The sequence below is a fragment of the Leptopilina boulardi genome, unplaced genomic scaffold (genome assembly GCF_019393585.1).
Source record: "Leptopilina boulardi isolate dan_hultmark-lab unplaced genomic scaffold, ZJU_Lbou_2.1 LbouV2_169, whole genome shotgun sequence".
Taxonomy (NCBI): domain Eukaryota; kingdom Metazoa; phylum Arthropoda; class Insecta; order Hymenoptera; family Figitidae; genus Leptopilina; species Leptopilina boulardi.
In genome coordinates this window covers 254852-277577 of record NW_026137717.1, presented here as the reverse complement: position 1 = coordinate 277577, position 22726 = coordinate 254852, and the positions used below count along the sequence as shown (strand labels likewise).

At 26.1% G+C, this 22726-nt stretch overlaps 1 protein-coding gene across 17 annotated transcripts in view; it reads right to left on the bottom strand.

The window, feature by feature from the left end:
• The window catches only part of LOC127277516 (ephrin type-B receptor 1), a 195439-nt gene that overhangs the window by 8377 nt on the left and 164336 nt on the right, over nt 1-22726 (bottom strand). For 3 of the 17 annotated variants that reach the window (XM_051298691.1, XM_051298690.1, XM_051298692.1), the window contains exons 6-15: nt 20034-20999; nt 19492-19695; nt 19003-19114; nt 17929-17999; nt 16518-16535; nt 14536-14598; nt 11578-11754; nt 10561-11030; nt 9401-9738; nt 1035-6192 (exon numbers count right to left, since the gene is read on the bottom strand). In XM_051298691.1, coding sequence (XP_051154648.1) covers nt 5925-6192; nt 9401-9738; nt 10561-11030; nt 11578-11754; nt 14536-14598; nt 16518-16535; nt 17929-17999; nt 19003-19114; nt 19492-19695; nt 20034-20999 — 2687 coding nt within the window. In that variant the 3' untranslated portion in view covers nt 1035-5924. Of the gene's footprint in view, nt 1-1034; nt 6193-9400; nt 9739-10560; nt 11031-11577; nt 11755-14535; nt 14599-16517; nt 16536-17928; nt 18000-19002; nt 19115-19491; nt 19696-20033; nt 21000-22726 lie in introns of those variants that run through there. The other 14 variants (XM_051298696.1, XM_051298694.1, XM_051298695.1 and 11 more) reach the window with 14 other exon arrangements.

Genomic DNA, 22726 nt, shown 5'->3' with positions numbered 1-22726 from the left:
AATTTTTTTTCAACTACATTTTTTTGGAAAAAATTTTTAAAAGTGCTCAAAATTTAAACGTTCTATTTTAAAAACGCTAAAAATTTTAATACACGAAATTTAAACGTTTGAATTTCAAAACCGTTCAAAATTAATTGCTCAAAATTTAAACGTTCTATTTTAAATACGCTCAAATTTTTATTACTCAATATTTAAACGTTTGAATTTTAAATAGGCTCAAAATTTTAATACTCAAAATTTAAACGTTCGAATTTTAAAAACGTTGAAATTTTAATGTTCAAAATTTGAAACGTTCGAATTTTAAAACCGCTCAAATTTAATTGCTCAAAATTTATACGTTCTATTTTAAATAAACTCAAATTTTTATTACTCAAAATTTAAACTTTCGAATTTTAAAAACGTTGAAATTTTAATGCTCAAAATTTGAAACATTTCAATTTTAAAAGCGCACATATTTTAGAGCTCAAATTCTAAACGTTCGAATTTTAAAACCGCTCAAATTAAATTGCTCAAAATTAAAACGTTCTATTTTAAATACGCTCAAATTTTTATTACTCAAAATTTAAACGTTTGCATTTTAAATAGGCTCAAATTTTTAATGCTCAAAATTTGAAACGTTCGAATTTTCAAACCGCTCAAATTTTAGCGCTTAAATTTTAAACTTTCGAATTTTAAAACCGCTCAAATTTAATTGCTCAAAATTTAAACGTTGAAAAATCACAAAAAGACACAAATTTCAATTCTCAGTAAAAAATCACCCCACAATGGATTTATCGTCCAATAATTATTATATACTATAAATAATTATTGGCATAGTTCGCTGTGGTTGCAAAAAAAAATTTTTAATATTGCAACGCAGCGATCTGGATATTTTTTCTTTCTATAAAATTTTTGTTATCTAGTTTTTTTTGTTTTAATTTCAAAAAAAATTATAACTAGAATAATATTAATTAAAAAAAAATTGACGTACACATTATTTAAATATTACAATAATGTAAAATATTAATTATATGTAGTATAATAAATACGAGTAATATCTATATATAGAGTATTTGTTATTATTTACATAAAAAATGGATGGATACGGTGCATATGAAGCAAGCAGTGCGTTACGAACTAAAAGGGAAACAAGCAGAGCAAAAACAAAACAAAAAAAAACATTGACTACTTTTTTTTAAAAGGGCAGTTTATAGGGGGTGGAGAGAATATCCGTGACAATCTCGGAAAAAAGAGAATCCATTAATTTTTTTTTTTTTTTCAAAGCAAAAAATCCACAGCGAAAAATTTCAAATGTTTGAAAAATTAAACGTTTGAATTTTAAATGCTCAAATTTTATACATTGGAATTTTAAAAGCTCAAATTTTAAACTTTAAAATTTTAAATGCTCAAAATTTAAACGTTGGATTTTAATTTTCTCAAATTTTAAACGTTCAACATTTTGAATGCTCAAAATTTAAACGTTCGAATTTTTAATATTCAAATTTTAAACCCTCAAAATTGCCAAGGATCAAAATATTTAAAAACGTTATAACTAAAAAAATGCTCCAAATTTTAGAAGCGTTAAAACTTTAATCGCTGAAAATTCAAAGCCCTTGATTTTGTTATATATGTAAAATATTAAAATTTTCTAATTCGCTCAATTTTCTAAACCGTTTTAAATTAAAAGCATTAAAATTTTGAACGTTTAAAATTTGAGCACATTTAAAATAGGGATCTTTAAATTTTGAGCATATTAAAAAATTTGAACGTTTGAAATTTAAAAATATTTTTAATTTAAACGTTCAAAACTTTGAGCATTTTTAAAAATTTTTTAAATTGAGTATTTAAAATTTGAGCATTTAAAATTTGAACGTTTAAAATTTGAGCATTTAAAATTCCAAAGTTTAAATTTTGAGTACTTAAAATTTCAACGTTTAAAATTTGAGTATTTAAAATTCCAACATTTAAATTTTTGAGCACTTAAAATTTGAACGTTTATAATTTGAGCATTTAAAATTTAAGTTAAAAAATTGCTCAAAATTTAAGAAGCGTTTAAAAATTTAAACGCTGAAAATTCAAATCTAAAATTTGAACGCTCAAAATTGAGCGTTTAAAAAAAAATTTTTTTTTCAGTTAATTATTTTTTTTTCAAAACAGATTCTCTTTTTTCGTCGATTATTATTTTTTTTGTTCGTTCTACATTTTTACCTTTTTCTCAAATGCACGTTGGAAGCCGACGTAGCGGGTGGGGGTGGGGGTGGGGCACCCCTTTCCCTGATTCTGACAATTGTTAGCATTTTGTTAGTGCATGGAGGCAACATCTGCGCGCATGTGATTCTATCTCTCGTGTTTTTTTCTCTCTCTCACACACACACATTTTTTTCTCTCATTCTTTTTTTATTATTCAAATTTTTTTTTTCTTCTACTTTGTCGGTATTTTTTTTTTTTTTTCAAAGTCAGTGTAAATTTTGGAATTTTGTGTATTGTGTTGGGAAGAAAAAAAAAAATTTCTTACAACTCGAAAATAAAAGCAAAAAAAAAATCTAATTTTTGGAGAAAAAAAAATTTGTTTCCATTATTTTTTATTTCTATTTTCTGTCAGTCTTTTGTTTTTTTTTCTTTTCAGTCTCGTGTGTTCCAAAAATTTTGAAACCATTGTTATTTTGTAAAAAAGAATTTTTTGGAAATTAGAAAAAAAAATTTTTTCTTAAGTGCGCTTAATAAAAGAAATTTTTTTTGGGGAAACAAATTTTTTTTTTTTTGATAAAAATTAAAATGGACGAATAAAACGTTTTTTCCCTTCATATATTTCGCTCTCTTTCTCTTAATTCACCCTTGTACACGCTATTACGTATATTAAAATTTAATTATATTTACTTTTTTTTTAATTTAATTTTTTATAATTTTTATCGATACGCGAGATATTAATATTTTTTTTCTGCGATAATTGCAATTTTTTTTTTAAATGTATCGCGTACATTTTTAAATCTCTCGAGTATAAAAATACTATTCTAAGCAGTCGAAGGTCGCGTTCCTTTTTGTAGATAAGTCTTTTTTTTTCTTTTTTTTGTTCTTTTAGTCTCGTCTCGTATTTTCAACTCCTTATTAAACTTTTCTAATTGTTTCAGCGATATCAGAAAATTGAAAAAGTTAAAAAAAAATTATTTTTTTTCCCATTTTAATAGTTCTAATTTTTATTTTTTCAAACTTTTTAAAATTTGACGGCGTTTTAATTTTTTTATTTTTCTAGACAATTTTTTGAAAAATTAATAATTAATAATTTTTTGAAAAAAAACGTTGCAATAAAATTAAAAAATTATTTAAAGGAAAAAATTAATTTTTTCTTTTAAAATATATATATATTTTTCTTTTATTTTGGAGTTGAAAATATGATTTAGAAAATTGTTTTCTTTATTTACGTTCAATAAATATTATATTAAATATATTTATTATATAATATATTTCCTAATGTGACGCGTTTATTTTTAATTTTTTTTTTTAATGATAAACACCATGAATGACGACGATGATATTTTAATTAATAAATTTGAAGTAATTAATTTAATTAACAATTTATATATTATATAGAAAATTCTGAAAGACACGCTTATCAAATCACGTGATTATTCTAAAAAAAAGAAATTTTCCGGGCTTTATATTCTATATTATAAATATTGCTATTCGTTGGTTGGATTCGTTTTCTAGAAAAAGAAAAAAATTTTTTCTTCCTACAAATGGGATCTAATAATTATCTCTTTTTTTTAAACGTTCTACAATATTTCGTAACATTTTTTTTTCTCGAGCTACAATAATTAATTTTTATTTTATTTAATACACGTTCATTTTTTTTTTTTTTCCATTTTATTTATTTAGAAACTCTACGCTTTCGATAATCGATATTTCGATCGATTTTCTTTTTATTATATATTTTTAATTCCTCCTTGAAAAAATAAAAAAAAAATTTTTTTTTTATTTTTCTATGTAAAAGTAGAAATGTAATGCAAATTTTTTTTTCTTTTTTTTAGGTGGATTGCAAAAAAAAGGCGCGAAAAAAAATTAATTTTTCGGGAATTATTTACAGCGGTTTCTACTTTGTTTTTTTTTTTATATCGACTCTTTCTGTGTGTAGAAAGAGAATTTTTACAAAAATGCCCTGTTTCTAAGAGTTCATCGTCTCGAGAATTTTTTTTTTTTTTTAAGGAATATCAAATCTCGAGACGGGATTTTGAGGAACAAAAAAAATTTTTTTTTTTAAATGAGAACAAAAAAAAACAGCGAAAAATGTGCGATAATTTAAATTTCAAAAAAATTAATTTTTGTTTTTGGAAAAAAAGTCATTAAATAATAATTTTACAAAAAAAAGTAATTAAAAAAAAAATTAAAAGAGATAATTAAAAAAAATAAGAAATAAATAAGAAAATAAATAAAAAAATAAATAGAAGTAAGAAAAAAATTATAAATGAAAATTTAAATAGAAACGAAAATTATTTTAATCGTATTTTTCAGTTTTTTAGTCTTGTTTTTCACTTTTTCTCGTCACTTCAAATAAATTGAAGCAATAATTTTTAGTGACGGCAAAAATATTGCTTTTAGCAAAATTTTATAATTCAAAGTTAATTAAATTATTTAAAAAAAAAAATTAAACTAGCACGGCGGACGACTTGCTTCTTTTGCACGAGTCTAAATATATAAAAAAGAATTTACAAAAAATTGAACTCAAAATGAGTCAAAAAAAAAAAATCTCAATTATTGTCTACATAATAATTAATTAAATATAATAGCTACTAATTAAATCGTAATAATAATAATAATAATTAAACCGATTTTTTTAAAGTGTAAAAATGTGAAAAATAATTACAAAATGTTAACGTGTGTTTTTTTTTTAGTACATTTTCTCTCGCTCTCTTTCTTTCAATCCCTCTTTTTTTCTCTCGAGGCACCTTCGATTTATTTTTAAGGGTTAAAATGTCCATTTTCATTTTTTTTTTTCTTAAATATTTATACAGAAAATTTCGATTTTTTTTTATCATTATTTGTACACATTGTTCAACATTTTTTGTTTGGGATTGTCAAAAATTTGCAAACGAAGATGACTAGAGAGAACGCGATATTTTAGAAAAGGGATTTGTTTTTCTCAAATTTTCAAAATCGAGTGGATTAAATAATTAATTTTTTTGGGAAAAAAAAAAATTTTTTTTTTTTAAATGGGTAATTTTTTAAATTTTGAATTTTTTTTTCAAAAATAGAAGCGCTCAAAAATTAAAAGCGTTTCTAATTTTTTGACGCTTTTATCCGCAGCATTCAAATTCAAAAAACATTCAATTTTGCTTAGATTAAATATTTTGGAGCGCTGACAAATTAGGAAAATATTTTTTTTTCCCCAAAAGAAGTGCTCAAAAATTAAGAACGTTTATAATTGTAAGCATTTTTATTAAGTTGCTTTTAAATTCAAAAATGTTAAATTTTGCTTGAATTTAAAACTTTTGAGCGCTGCCAAATTTTTGAATTTTTTCTTCAAAAACTTTAAGCGCTCAAAAATTAAAAGCGATTTTAATTTGAAGCGCTTGTTTTTTTCGCAGCGTTTAAGTTTAAAATTTTGAGCGCTGCCGTATTTTAGAATATTTTTTTTTATTATTTTTATTATTTTAAATTTAAAAATGTATAATTTTGCTTAGATTAAAATTTTTGAGCGCTGCCAAATTAGGAAAATATTTTTTTTCCAAAAGAAGCGCTCAAAAATTAAGAACGTTTATAATTGTAAGCATTTTTATTACGTTGCTTTTAAATTGAAAATTTTTAAATTTTGCTTGGATTTAAAATTTTTGAGCGCTGCAAAATTTTGAATTTTTTCTTCATAAAATAAAAAAGTTCTTTTTTGTAAGGGGGAGGGGAAATTTTTAAAAAACACTCGATTTTGAAAGTTTGATGACAGATATTGGTTGATACTAGCCAAAATGTGTGAATGGAACCCAATTGGGATATGTGAGGGGCGGTTGATGTGGAAGTGCGTGTGTTGCCGCGTGTGTATGATAGTGTAAAGTACGGCCGGCTCCTGCTGGCATTACTGGAACGGCAATCGCTGATTGGGCCTGATGGCCAACTACTTCTACGAACTGGCTTGAGCCTGAGCCTGGAATTGACACCTGTGCCGCTGCATGGGCAGCCGCGCTTTGACTTGTCACATAATATGGATTGTGTGCAGGAGGCCTCACACTGTTGTTGTTGATATTGTTGTTGTTGTTGTGGTTGTTGTTGTTGTTGTTGTTGAAAGTCGAGTTGAGTTGTTGTTCGTAGTCGGGTACCAAAAAGACACCACAAAACCAAAACCACAAAGAATTAGCCCAGAAAAAAAGAAAGGAGAGATGGAATAACTAAACAATAGGAATTAGAAGGAATTTTCCAATAAAAAAAAACATTTCTTTTTTTGGAATTTTGTTTCTTTGAAAAAAAATATTTTGTAATTACTAAGAAATGTTTTTTTTGTGGATATTTTGGAAAAAATGAATTTTGATGGAAAAGAATTATTTTAATGTCGGTAAGGTAGAGTCTCAGTCGGTAAGGAAGGTAGGGAACGTCGGTAAGTCGGTGATAAGCCAATAGTTGGCAACAATTATCGTAAGTCAGTCAACAATTTTTGTGGACAGTTTGGAAAAAATAAATTTTGACGGAAAACAATTATTTCAATGTCGGTAATGCAGAGTCTCCGTCGGTAAGGTAGGGAACGTCGGTAAGTCAGTGATAAGCCAATAGGTCGGTAATAATTACCGCAAGTTAGTATTGTCGGTAATTAAGCAAATAATTGTCGCTAAGTTAGTGATTATCGGTAACAACTGTCGATAAGGTAGAAACAATTGTCGATAAGTAATCAATAATCAACGGTTTGTAGTTATCTTTGGTAGTTGTTGTCAAGTCAGGAAAAATATATATAATAAACGAAAGACAAAAGTTGAGAAGTCGATAATAATTGGCAGTAAGTCGGTAATAATTGTTGATAAGGTAGAGACATTTCTCAGTAACAATCGTCGGTTAGTCACGCTACTTTTATCGCCACTCGATAGATATAATAGTATTTTAATTATTTAAAAAACTTTTGTCGGCAAGTCAGTTTTCTATATTACCAATCGTCGGTAAATCAACAAACATTATAAGCAATATTTTTTGGTAACTAACATTTTTCCTCGCTACGTTAATAGATTAAAAAGTATTTTTAAATTTAAAACCTTTCATCGGTAAGTCAGTTTATTACATTACCGACCGTCGGTAAATCAACAAACATTATTACCAATATTTATTACTAACTTAAACTTTTTCCCGTCTACTTAATAAGAAAAGTATTTTTAATTTTAAAAAAACTCCGTCGGTAAGTCATTTTACTGTATTACCAACTGTCGGTATATAGAACGTTTTCGATTGTCAATATTTTTTCATGTCCAGTTTATGTTTATAGGATTCAGAGAGGAAAAGAAGGGATTAAAAAAATTTGGGAAAAAAATTTCTTTTTGTAAAAATTTTTTTTTTTTTTTTGGAATAAGGAATCAAAAAATAATAAAGCATTAAAAGCGACAAAGCTCTTTTTGAAAAGCCACCGCAGTACGACGCGTTTACGCCCATATTTTTCTTTGTCTTCTACAGTATAAATATATATTGTATGCTTTTTTTTCTTTTTTTTTTTTTTTTTAAAGAACCAAAATAATAACCGCGAAAAAAAATACGTAGACTTTCGTCCATAAATTAATTTTGTTGCTCCCAGCTTTTAAGCGAAAAGTAATTTTTTCCCGTGTTTGAAATTTTTGAAATTATTATAAAAAAAATAATAAAGGAAAAGAAAGAAAAAGTTAGTAGGGATCAAAGAAAAAAATTAAATAAATAAAATAAGAAAAACGACGAGGAAATGAAAATTAATTTTTTTTTAAAAAAAGCAGAGATAAAGAAAGAGATAAAGAAAGGTCCGTTAGAGTCCAGTTTTTGACGCGTTTCCAGTAATGCCAATCAGGTTTTTTTTCGTTTATATTTTTATTTATATTTGTTTTTCCAGGGCATCATCCTTGGGTTTCGTTTGATTTTTTTTGTCTTCATTTTAATCAATTTCTTAATTTTGTTTCGTAAAACAACATTTTTTAAGAAATTTTATTATTTTTTTTTTGTAAAAAAAAATAATGACAATTTGTCAAGTTTTTTTTCTTTTTTCTTTGGTAGCGTGTAACAATTATAATAGATAATAAAGAAAAAAACATTGAAGCCCAGCAGAAACAGAGAACATATATATAGAGCGTGTGAGCTTTGTTTTTTTTTGTAATTTTAATTTTAATTTTTTTTTTCAGCAAGAAACGAAAATTTAAGCTGTCGAGAAAATTAATTTATGGACACGAAAGTGAAATTCACGTAGCATGCGGCATGATTTATTTATGCTTGATAAAATGATATATAGATATATGCGCAACAACTCGGCAGAAAATTAAGAAAAAAAGATTTCCAAAAATTTTCTTTTTTTTTAATGTAAATTACGATTTTTGTTGTTGTTTTATAATCAAAATCTTCAGCCGAGTCGTTTTTATGATACAATATCGAGAAATATCGAAAATTATTTTTTTTGAATAAATATATCGAAATATCGAACTATCGATAATTATCGATCTATTGAATATTATCGATATGTCGAATTATCGATGTATCGATAATTATCGATATATCGATAATATTCAATAGATCGATATATCGAAATATCGATGTATCGATCTATCTACTGCTATCGATATATCGATGTATCGATTACTATCGACTACTATCAATATATCGAAATATCGATCTATCGACTACTATCGATATATCGAAGTATCTAACTATCGATTACTATCGAAATATTGATTCATCGACTACTATCGATATATCGAAATATCGATCAATCGATTACTAACAATTTATCGAAACATCTAACTTTCGATATGTCGAAATATCGAACTATCGATAATTATCAATATATCGAAATATCGATCCCTTTAAAAATAATCGATCTTTAGATATCAAGTGAGATAAAATCTCGCCCTTTCGATAGATGTCGACACTGTATCACAATAATTAAAATAGGTGATGATTAGGCTTACACCGATCGTACTACGTTAGTCAAAAATTCCCTATTATCCTTAATTTTTCCAATTTAGTTTATGAATTCTTTTTTCTTTTTGGTTAATATAAATGACCTAATAGTAGAGCTAGTCACATGTTTATTATAATAATTAATTATTACTTATTACTAATTCATAATATCCTCATGAGTATAATTATATACAATTTTTTTTGAGGTTATGTTAATAAAGTAATTGTTTTTATAGTTATGAGGATATAATTAGAAATTTTATTTTACTTAAAAAATTAATTGCTTTAAATATATATATATATATAATTTTAATGAAACAATGTTTACCTGTTTTGGGCGATTTTTCTCAATGTATCAGGACTGCGTATAAGTTTGTCCAATGTTTGTGTTAAATTGGCAAATGTCGGCCGATGTGTACGCTCCTTTTGCCAACAATCCAACATTAATTGATAAATTGCTTCGGGACAATCCATTGGCGCTGGTAGTCGATAACCTTTTTCAATGGATTTTATCACATCCTGATTAGACCAGTTCCAATATGGCCTCTCTCCATATGACATAACCTCCCAACAAACGATACCCATACTCCAAACATCGGATGCACTCGTAAATTTACGGAACGCTATTGCTTCCGGTGCTGTCCATCGTACTGGGATTTTGCCACCCTGGAAAAAAATTTAAAAAAAATTTTTTTGTGAGCGCTCAAAATTGTGTGCTTTCAAATTTTGAGAAGGGTTTTAATCAAATAAATCTTTTCAGAGCGCTCAAAATAAGATGCTTTCAAAATTAGAAAATATTTGAAATTTTTAGTGCTCAAAGTGAAAAGAGCTCAAAATTTGTAATTTTAAGGGCTCAAAATCGAAGGCGCTAAAAATAATAATTTTTGGAAATTTTGAGCGCTCACAGTAGACTGCTCAAAATTGTCATTTTGAGCACTCAAAAACGAAGGCTTTTAAATGGGATGCTCAAAATCAGAGGCGCTTAAAATTATAATTTTTGTAATTTTAAGTGCTCAAAGTGAAAAGCGCTCAAAATGGAAGGCGCTTTAAATTATAATTTATGAAATTTTGAGCGCTTAAAGTAGAAAGCGCTAAAAATCGGATGCGCTTAAAAATAATAATTGTTGAAATTTTGAACGCTCAAAGTAAAAAGCGCTCAAAATCTAAGGCGTTCAAATATAATGCTCAAAATTTTTAAGCGCTCAAAACTGTATGCGTTTAAACTTTTGGAAACACTTGGATAAATTCTTGTAATTTTGATTACTCAAATTCAAAAGCGCTCAAAATAGGAAATTTCGACTTTTTGAGCGCTCAAAATCAGATGCGTTATAAATTTTCTATTTGCTCAAACATTAAGTAAAATTTTGAAATAGTGAACGCTCAAAAATGGAAAGAAAATATTTTGAGCGCTCAAAATAATTTTTTTTGAGATTTTGAGCGTTTAAATTTAAATTTTTGTAAAATGTAAAAAAAAAATTTTTAACTCACCCTTGTCGTGTACGCTCCTTCGGTCGCGCTCTCGATCTCGCGACTCAAACCAAAATCGGCAATTTTACAAACAAGTGCAGCATTAACGAGTACATTTCTTGCGGCCAAATCGCGATGTACATAATTCATTTCCGCTAAATATTGCATACCGCTGGCAATACCGCGTAACATACCAACAAGTTGTAATACTTGAAATTTACCATCGTTTGCACGTAAAAATGTATCGAGACTACCATTCTCCATAAATTCAGTGATAATCATTACTGGATTACTTTTGGTCACCACACCCTGAAGAAATATCACATTTGGATGCTCAAATTGACCCATTATCGATGCTTCAGTCAGGAAGTCGTTACGCGCCTTATCGGCTGAGCCCGGCTTCAAAGTCTTTATTGCGACGTCGATTTCCGATCGACCATCAGGTGGTAATTTCAATTTACCACGGCAAACATCGCCAAATTCACCTCCACCTAAAGAGAAAACAAAACAAACAAAATTTTTTATTTTTAAAACATTGAAATTTTAGTGTTCGAAATTTAAAACGTTCAATTTTTGAGACGTTAAAAAATATAAACGTTTTAAATGTTTTATTTTTTTATTTTTGAGGCATAAATTTTGTAGGTTTTTTATTTTGTACGCGCTCAAAATTTTGCAGCGTTTAAATTTTAAAAACGTTCAAATTTTAGAAAGCCTTTAAATTTTTAAACGTTTAAATTTTAAAGTTTTAATTTTAAAAACGCTCATATTTCAAATAGGTTAAAATTTTTAAACTTTGAAATTTTGAAGAGCTCAAAATTAAAAACGTTCAAATTTTAGTGTTTGAAAATTAAAACGTTCAATTTTTTGAGGTGCTTAAAACTTTAATCGTTTTATTTTTGAGGCATTAATTTTGTATGTTTTAATTTTGAATACGCTCAAAATTTTAATTAAAATTAAATTTTAAAATCTTTTTAATTTTTAAGTGAAAATAAAAATTTTCTTTTGAAATATATATATTTTTTTTTGAAATATTTGTACCTATAATTGCTTCTATCGTAATATATCCAGCGTCAATTTCTCGTGCGAATTCTCGAACTGCTTGATTTGGATCCTCGTAAGTGTGGGGATCAACGTAACTTCGGGAGCTTGCGCCCCCTGTACCACCAGCACCCGCGCCAGCAACTCCCACTGCAGGTGTGAAGAGAGGAGTCGTCACTGCAATGTCACGAAAAAAGAGTTCATTATATTTACAACAGGGCCGACCTTGTGAATTTTTGACGGAAATTTGAATTTTTCATTTTTTTTTTTTTTAATTAATTTTTTTGAATCTAGTTTCTTATTTTTTAACAATCTTTTTTTGTTTCTCATAGTTTCAAGAAAAAAAAATTAATTTTTCTCCCCAAATCACCTTTTATTTAAGAAAAAAATCTTAAAACAAATTTTTTATTTATTTTTTAATTTAATAAAATTTTATGATCGTGTTCTTTTTAACCCGTGAATTTTATTTTTAAAATAAACAAAAATAAATAGAATTGAAAAATAATTTTAGAAAAAAGTATTTTAAATAAATTAAAAGAAAAATAAATTTATTTTTTTTTAAAGAAGAAAAAATGGGAAAATAAATTTTTGGAAAAATTAAATTAAAAAAAACCTTTAGTTAATTAAAAATATTTTTAAAATTGATAAAAAATAAATTAAAAAATTTAGAGCTAATTAAAATTATTTTTCAAAATTAATGAGAAAATAAATAAAAATTGAAAACAAATGGAAATATAAAAATAAAAAAAAAATTTTTAAAAGATTAAAAATTGATATAAAAATAAATATTTTAAAACAAATGAAAAAATAAATAAATTAAAAAATATATGAAACAAATGGAAAAGTAAAATTTTAAAAATTGTTTTACATATAAATAAATTAAATAACGTAAATTATATAATTAACAAAGAAATAAAAAAACTACATTAATAAAATTTAAAAAAATTAATTAAATAAAATTAAAAATACAACACTCAAAAAATTTTCGTCCCAAAAAATATTTTTTTTTTTTCAATTATACCACACAAAAATACCAATTTTTTGAAAATCCCAATTTCAAGACATATTGAGTTTATAAAGTGAAATAATTTCACTCAAAAAAAAAACAAAAAGAATTATTCTTTTTTTTTTTTTCTTTTTTTTAATCAGCCGCCAAAGATTCGAGTACAGCCAAAATTTTTCATGCCAACTTATTTTTTAAAGTGTCAAAAAAGATAAAATATAAATTTGTTAGTAAAAAAAAAAATTTTTAAAAAACACAATGTATGTGCAATACAATTCAACTGAAACAATGACAGTTGAACTCATTGGAACAAAATCGATTTCAGCGTGAAATTATTATTTTTTGGATTAAATTTCATTTGGAAACAATTGACGGAACTTTTTTCTAATTTTATTATTATTATTATCATTATTTTAAAAATTATTGTGATTATTAATTTTTTTTTATAAATTAAAAATTATGAAATTTTAACGAGGTGACAATTATAATAATAATTACTGTACTATATAATTAAATTTTGAAAAAAATAATTTTTTTTTTTTTTTTGCTAATTTAAAATAATAAATAAATGAATAAATTTTTTATTATCTTACATCGCATTGTTTTACTGTCACTGCAAATATTAACTTTCTAATATACAACTAATTATTGTTTGCTTTGTAAGCGCGCAGAGCCGCTCATTATTGACTATTATTTGACGTTCCATTGTCTTCTGATTTTGATTTCCCATATAATAATTCTCTTTTATTTTCTTTCACTGAGATTTTATTACTATTGAATTTCTTAATATTTCACAAGTGAAATTTATTGCTTTACAATATATAATTACTATAATAATTATATAAATTCACACTGAAATCGAGAAATGAAATTTCCTTTTTTTCTACTTGATCTCATTTTTGGTGAAACAAAAAAAAGTAATTAGTTTTTTTTTAATTTAAAAAAAAATTTTTTAAACGCTCAAAAAGAAAAAATATTTTTTTTAAAATAAAAATTTTAATTTTAAACGCTCAATTAATAATGTACTCAAAATTTTGTGGCTTTAAAGTTTAAATTTTATGACGTTTTAATATTAAAATGTTAAAAAATTTGTTAACGTTCACAATTTCATTTTTGATGTGCTTAAAACTTTAAATCGTCAACATTTTAAAAGTTCAAAATTTTAAACATTCAATTTTTCAATTGTTTAATTTTTGAGGTGCTCTAAATTTAAAACGCTCAAAGAAAATGTTAAAATTTCAAGGCGCTCTATTTTTAAAACGCTGAGAATTTTAAACGCTCAAAATTTAAAATGATCAAAGAAACCGTTAAAATTTAAAAGGCATTTCAATTTTTAAATTCATAAATTTTTTTTAAACATTCAATTTTTGAGTAGCTCAAAATTGAAAATGCTCAAAATTTAAAACGCTCATTAAAAAAAAACGTTAAAAGTATAAGACGCTTTAATTTTTTAAAACGCTCAAAATTGAAAGAATTTTATTTTTGATGCGTTCTTAAAATTTTAAATCTTCAATATTTTAAAAGCTTAAAAATGTTCGTTTCTTCAAAAATGAGATTCGTAGAAGTATTTTTCCCCCCCTCTTTTAAATTGATGAAAGAAAAAATACTGAAATTTCATTAAATAATTAAATGATTCCCTTATTCATGAAACAATTAACAATATATATATATATATAGATATAAATGTATAATATATATATAGAAAGAAGAATAAAAAAAATATATGCAAGGACAACATGCTTCATTCCATAAAGACTATAAATAAATTCTAAAAGAAACTATACAAAGTTCGTGCAAAAAAAAAGAAATTTGTTGATAATTATTATAAAACGCGATAAGACGAAAACAATTTTTTAATTTCAAAAAATAATTTAAAAAGTTTTCTTTAAAAAAAAAAGAAAAAAGAAATACAAAAAATATTCCCATTTTGCAAAAGCAACAGAAAAAAAACTTACACGACGATTTTGTCTTATTTGTGTGGGTTGTTACAATCGGTGAACTGTCCGTTTTGCAGTGCACTGTGAACAACACAATATGACAAAAAAAAAAAAAAATGATTGATAAACAGCAACATAAAATGGCAAAAAAAAATTTAACCAGCAAAATTAATATAAATTTAAACAAAAGATAATTACCCATTTATTATTATAAAAAAGTAGCATAATTGATAAGCAATGAAAAAAAAAATTTTTTCATTATATAATGGAAAAAAAATTTTTTTTAAAAAAAGCGCGCTCGTTTTAAAAATAAAAAAAAACGATTATAATAAAATAAATGTGAGGTTAGAAAAAATCATGCAATAAAATAAGAGAAAAAAAACTATGCAGGCAAAGCGCACGCCCGCATAAGCACACAAAAGCAATTTAAATTAGGCATTATTATTATTTTTTTTTTTTTAATTGGGTCAATTAACTTAATCGCAATTAAAAAGCGTACTGGGCATAAAATAGAAAGCTTTAATAAAACAAAAACGTTGAAATTTTAATGGGCTTAAATTTATAAGCGTTTAAAACGTTTTAAATTTAAAAAAAAACTCAAAATTTTAAACGTTTAATTTTTGAGGTGCTCTAAATTTAAAACGCTCATAGAAAACGTTAAAATTTCAAAGCCCTCTATTTTTAAAACGCTGAAAATTTTAAACGTTCAAATTTTGAGCTTCTTCAAATTTAAAACGCTCAAAATTTAAAGCGTTTTATTTTTGAGGTACTTAAAACTTGGAAAGTTTAAAAATTTTAATGCTCAAAATTTAAAACGTTTAATTTTTGAGGTGCTCTAAATTTAAAACGCTCAAAGAAAATGTTAAAATTTCAAGGCGCTCTATTTTTAAAACGCTGAGAATTTTAAACGTTCAATTTTTGAGCTTCTTCAAAGTTAAAACGCTCAAAATTTAAAGCGTTTTATTTTTGAGGTATTTAAAACTTTGAAACTTTAAAATTTTTAATGCTCTAAATTTGAAACGCTCAAAGAAAACGTTAAAATTTTACGTTGTTACAAGTTTAAAACACTCAAAATTTTAAAAGTTCTATTTTTCATTTTCTTCAAATTCAAAACGCTGAAAATTTAAAAACGTTAAATTTTTTTTTGAAGCGTTCCTATTGTGAAAAGTCTCAAAATTTTAAACTTTCCCTTATGAGGCGATTAAAAATTTAAACGCACAAAATTGTAATCATTTACTTTTTAAGGCGTTTAAAACTTTAAATAATTAAAATTGTAAATGTTTAATTTTTGAGGTCTTAAAAGTTTTAAAACTGTAAAATTATTGAGACGCTAAAAATTTTAAGCGTTTAATAAAAAAAATGCAGCGCTTAAATTTTAAAGCATTAAAAAAATATTCAAAAATGTTTTTTTTTATTATCATTATTATTATTATTATTATTATTATTATTATTATTATTATTATTAAAAAAGCAGAAATATCTCGCAGTGCTCAAATTTGAAAGTTAGGAGAAATTTTAATAGGTTAAAAGAATTTTTGAATTGTTTTTTTCTAAAGAAAAAAAAAATTTTTTTCTGTCAATAAAAGAAACATTTATTTTATTAAAATTCAAAATTGGAAAAAAAAACTATTAAAAGAAAAATAAATAGGGGAAACGTAATTAAAATTTTTTTTTTTTAATGATATAATAAAAATAAACTATTTAAATTATAGTATTTTTTTTTATTCTAAAAAATTGTATATTTTCGAGATATACAAAAGTATTTCTTTTATGCCTATTATTTTTGAAAAATATTTTATAATGTAAATGATAAAAATGACAAATTTTTTTTCGTGTGCGTATGCGTTTGTTTGCAAACAAAAAAAATTTCTACAACACTAAATCTAAATTCATTCTCAAAGGGGTGCAGTGACAATCTACCAACAATATAATAAAAAAAAAAAACAAAAAAAAATTCCTTGACCCTATAAAAAAATTTGAGGTGTTTGGATATGACTTACTGTAGGTCACAACTAGTCCTGAAGTAGCAGGCGATTGTGTACATTGTTTCATTAGGTTCATGAAGGGTTTTTTTTCATGGAGGCAGGTTCAATAGTTTAGGATTAACGCACATGAAAAGAAAAGAATCGAAAGAATTTCGTTAGAAAAACATGGCACACAATGCGGGCCAAGAAACACAAAAAAAGAAAAAATATATCACACTGTTAATAAAATTCGCTTTTTTTAGTTTTATAAATTTTTTTTTTCAAAATTTTTTCTGAAATTTTCTCTTAAACAAATATTAAAAATTTTTCTTTAATTATTTATTTAATTTTTTTTTAATTCAAAAAAAAAAAAAAATTTGCAGAATTAAATAAATTTTAATTTATTTCAAATTTTTAATTTTAAAAATAGTTAAAAATTTCGAACGTTAAAATTTTCAGGTCTTTGAAAATTTAAACGTTCAAATTTTAAAACATTAAAATGCTTAAAACGTTTTTTTGAGATCCTTTAAAGTTGAAAAATTTTTAAACGCTTGAAATTATAAACGTTTAAATTTTGAGCGGCTCAAAACTTAAAATTTTTAATTTTAAAAACATTAAAAATTTTAGGCGTTTCAATTTTAAAATGCTCAAAATTTTAAACGTTCAATTTTTTAGCGGCTCAAAACTTTAACGCTCAAAATTGTAAACGTTTAAATTTTTTAAGTGTCTCAAAACTGTAAACGTTTAATTTAAACAATTTATGTTTCAAAACATAAATTGTTCAATTTTAAAAACGTTAAAAATTTGAGGCCTTCGAAATTCGAAAACGCTCAAAGAAAAAAATTAAATCTAAAAGCGTTAAAAGTTTAAAAAGCTCATTTTTTTAAGGTGCTTAAAAGTTAAAACGCTCAAATTTATAGAACGTTAATAGTTTTGAAATGAATTCAATTTTAATTTTAAAAAATAATTTTATATTTTAAATTAAAAATTTTCATTTTGAGTTAACAAATTAAATTATTTTTTCTGCAAATTCTTTTTTATTATAAATAAATTTTTTAATTTTCTTTTGGTTTTTTTTTTGTCTAAAATTAAAAATTCAATTATTTTAAAATTGATTTCTTTCCCTTTTTTCATTTTTTTTTTTAGTCTAAAGGGTTCACTCAACAACAATGTGAGAAAATCATTAAAGATTTAAAGATATAATACGAGGGCGTGATACACTTGCTAAAGACTTGCTAAAAGGGGGGTGGTTGGTTTCAAATATTAGTCACAAGACACACGAGGGCGTAGTGAGACAACTATATATATATATAAATAAATTTAGAGCAATAAGGGGCTATTGGTGTGAATAAATTTTTCTAAAAAAAAGAAAAAGAGAGATAAAATATATTAAAAAAAAAAAAAAAAAAATTTCTAAAATTATGCAAATCAAATTTTTTAAACGTACCTTCGCCATTTCTGTATTCCAATGTGTCACAGTCACTTGGCTGCTTCTTGTTGCATTCGTCAGAGGCCCTGCTGCATCGATATTCGATTATATAAGTGAAATTTGTCAAAAAAAAAGAACTAAAAACTTTTTAACACTAAAAATAAATAGAAAACTTTTAAAAATAATAATAAAAAAAAATTAATAGTGATTAAAAATTGAAAACGCTCAAAGAAAACATACAAATTTCAGAACGTTTCAATTTTTAAAATGTAAAAAATTTTTTTAAACGTTCAATTTTTGAGGTGTTCAAAATTGAAAATGATCAAAATTTCAAACGATCATAGAGAACGTTAAAATTTTAAAGCATTTCAATTTTTTAACGCTCAAAATTTTAAACGTTCAATTTTTGAGGTTCTACAAACTTAAAACCCTGAAAATTTTTAAGCGTTTTATTTTTGAGGTGCTTAAATTTTAAATCGTCAACATTTTAAATGCTCAAAATTTAAAACTCTCAAAGAAAACGTTAAAATTTTAAGGCGTTTCAATTTTTAAACGCACAAAATTTTAAACGTTCAATTCTTGTGGTTCTTCAAACTTAAAACGCTGAAAATTTTTAAGCGTTTTTTCTGAGGTGCTCAAAACATAAAATGTAGAAAATTTGAAACGCTAAAAAAAACGTTAAAATTTTTAGGCGTTTCAATGTTAAAATGCTCAAAATTTTAAACTTTCAATTTTTGATTTTCTTCAAACTTAAAACGCTTAAAATTGAAAGCGTTTTATTTTTGAGCTGCTTAAAACATGAAATCTTCAACTTTTTTAACGTTTAATTTTTGAGGTGCTCAAAATTTATAGCTCTTAAAAGAAACGTTAATATTTTAAGGCGTTCTAAAACGTTTAAAATTGAAAAACAATGAATTTTTTTTGAATCGCTCTTAATTTTTCAAAAGCTTGAAAATTTTCAAATTTTGAGGTATTTGAAATTCGTACTCAAAACATTTAGTTTTGAAAACTAATTAAATTTAAGAATTAGTAATTTTATTTAGAAAAATAATTTTATTTTTTATATTTTAAATACTCCAAAATTGATATTACCTTCTGAGGAACAGAACAGTCATTATAATAATAATGACAAGTAGAACGACGACAGCAACAATTGCTCCGGCAATTATTCGCACTTGCATATTGTCTTCGTCTCCAACATAATCTATTGACAAAAAAAAAATTATTTATTATTATTATTTATTACTTAAAAAATTAATTTCTTTTAATATTAATAACTAAAAAAATTAGTTAATAAGTTTGAAAAATAAGTTTTATATTTTTTATGCAAAAAAAAAATTTTTCTCCACCGGGAATCGAACCTGTTGCTATTTCACAACATTTCGACACTTTGTCCTCGCGGCTACTGTATAAAAATTATTTTTTTAGTTTGGAAATTCTTTCTATGAGTATAGAATTAATTATTTATTTATATTTTGAGTAGGGAAATTAATAATAAATATTTATTTTTAAATAAAGAATTTAATAATTATTAGTTTTGTGAAAATAAAAATTGAAGAAAAAAATTATTAAAATTCTCACCGAGTCCCATTGCATGGGGTGTTTTTTTGTAAATCACCCGCGTGTACTCGCCCCAACCTCTTGTAGTTTTAGCTCTAACTTGAAGAGCATATTCTGTTCCTGGCTTGAGACCCTTGATAGTTGCTGAGAGATCCGAAGTTTCAATGACAGTTGCATTTGACGCGTCATTCGTGTGCGGATAGCATCTCACTAAAAAGAGAGGCTCTTTTGGAGACAAATCAAAACGTCTCTTGTTAATAATCACTACAAAATTTTGCTTTCGGAAAATTAAAAATTAAAATCTCACACAACATTTACAAAATTAAAAAAAAAATAAATAAATAAAATTTTTTTATTTTTATTTCTAAAAATTAGCATTTAAAATTTAATTTAGGTGCTCAAAATTTTAAACGTTAAATTGTTGTGATTCTTCGAATTTGAAACGCTCAAAATTTAAAGTGTTTCATTTTTCAGGTGATTAATATAAAAAAAAGAAAAAAAATTAAAAACGGAAAAAAAATCTCTTTAATTCGATAAAAAAAAAATCAAATATTGTCCCTCACCTTCGTAACGTTCGACCAAATCACTATCGCCAGCAATATCAGCAACAGGCGCATCCCAACTAATACTAAGTTCCATACTCTTGACACTTGTAATTCTCACATTACTGACAAGATTTGGAACACTCGCCTCCGTTGTCACTGTAATATCAACGTATTCACTTTTTCCCACCATTTGTGATACGCCATTTTCTGCAAATACTTGAAAACGATATGTCGTCACTGCATTTAAATCGGTAATTGTAATTTTTGTCTCGTTAAATAATTCTGTATTTGTTGGTATATATTTAACGCCTGAACTACATGAATCACAAACAACACGATATGTTGTATCAATTCGTCCACCCAATAAATGAGGTGAATTCCATGATAATATTACTGTTGATTGATCGACAAAATTTACAGTGAGATTTTGTGGTGCCGATGGTGGTTGTGTGCATGGCATTTTCTTAGGATCATCAGGAGCACGAAAATAGCCCGCATCACAGCGACATTCAGTGAAACCATAATCGGGCGCTTTACTATGAGCTGGACATGATTCACATTGATTTGAGCCTGATTCATGTTTAAAACGTCCAATTGGACATTGATTGCATTGTTGTTTTTCGGCGTCAGCTTGAAATCCTGGTTTACAATGACAACCACCAGCTGGTAAATACCATTTACCATCGCCTTTACAAAGAAAAGTTGGTTGTTCAATTTTAACAGCGTGAGCCACGCATGTGCCTTTTGCCTGTTCAATGAGTGCAACTTCACGGCCAGTTGGTGTTTTTGGAAAATGGGCGAAATTCACTGATACCTCGGGACAACTTATATAGTAGACTTTAATGGCTAGAATCGAGATACATGCACCTTGATCGCGAAATGCAAAATAAACACCCTTTTTTGTCACTGGAATTGATTTTACTTCGGTGTTGATTATTACTTCTGTATTTGTATTGAAACGACCCTCGCCAGCGGCAATACGACCTGAAAAATAATTTTAATTTCATTTTTTTTTAAATGTATTTTTTAGCTGCTAAAAAGTGGAGAATGTGACAGCGAAACTGAAAAAAAGGTGGTAGGGTCGAAAAAATTATTTTTCAATTTTTATTTAACTAAGTCAGTAACCTCAAAAAACCACTGAGTAGGAATTTACAAGCAAAAGTGAGCGACTTTTTAAAAAATTTTTCTTCATTTTACGACCGCTATTTTGAATTTTTGAAATCCGTTGCCAAATTCGTGATCAGCGACATCCAAAACCCCCGAGTGATAAGTTACAAGCAATATTGCGAGATTTAAAAAAAAAATTCCGCCGTATTGCGACCGCCATTTTGAATTTTTGCAATCCGATACCAGATTCGTGATCAGAGACCTTGAAAACCCCCGAGTGACAAGTTTCAAGCGAATTAGAAAAAAAAATTTTTTAATTCCGCCATAGTGGATCCGCCATTTTGAATTTTTGAAATCCGATATCAGATTCGTAATCAGCGACCTCAAAAACCCCTGAGTGACAAGTTTAAAGCGAATTAGAAAAAAAAATGTTTCATTCCGCCATATTCGAACCGTCATTTTGAATTTTTGAAATCCAATACCAGATTCGTGATCAGCGACATTGAAAACCCCCGAGTGACAAGTTTCAAGCGAAACAGAAATTAAAAAAAAAATTCCGCCATATTGGACACGCCATTTTGAATTTTGAAAAACTGACAACGGATTCGTAATTAGCGACCCCTAAAACCCCCGAGTAATAAATTTCAACCGAATTAGAAAAAAAAAATTTTAATTCCGCCATATTTGATCCGCCATTTGGAATTTTGGAAATCTGATAACAGATTCGTGATCAGCGACCCTGAAAACCCCCGAGTAACAAATTTCAACCAAATTGGATAAATTTTAAAAACATATGTCCGCCATATTGCGGCCGCCATTTTGAATTTTGAAAAACTCACATCGGATTCGTAATCAGCGACCCCAAAAAACCCCGAGTGACAAGTTTCAAGCAAATCAGAAATTAAAAAAAAAATTCCCGCCTTATTGCAGCTGCCATTTTGAATTTTGGAAATACGACATAAGATTCGTTATTGTTTCCTACACGGAGAGAAATCTGGTGCGATTTACGCATGAGCATGTCCTTAGGAATATAGTAACAGACGCTTTCAAGCAAAAATCCTAAGTGAGCGAGGTATTATTGTATGAGTCTCACCTGATATTCAGATGGAATCTTATAGTTTTTGCTTGGAAGTGTCCATGCTATATTCCCATGGACTTGCTCATGCGCAAATCGCAGCAGATTTCTCTCCGTGTAGTGTTAATAATAATTAAATTACAGACCATAATAAATAAAATAATTTTTTTTTGAAAGAACGGTTATCTTATGACGAACGCACGTACCTGCTGGTCCAAAAAATTAGAGAAAAATATTTTATCAATTCAAATATGTCTACTCGGGGATTTTTGGGGTCGCTGATCACGAATCCGATGTCAGTTTTTCAAAATTCAAAATTGCGTGTCCAATATGGCGGAATTTTTTTTTTAATTTCTGATTCGCATGAAACTTGTCAATCGGGGGTTTTCAAGGTTGCTGATCACGAATCTGGTATTGGATTTCAAAAATTCAAAATGGCGGATCCAATATGGCGGAATTAAATTTTTTTTTTCTAATTCGCTTGAAACTTGTCACTCGGGGGTTTTTGAGGTCGCTGATTACGAATCTG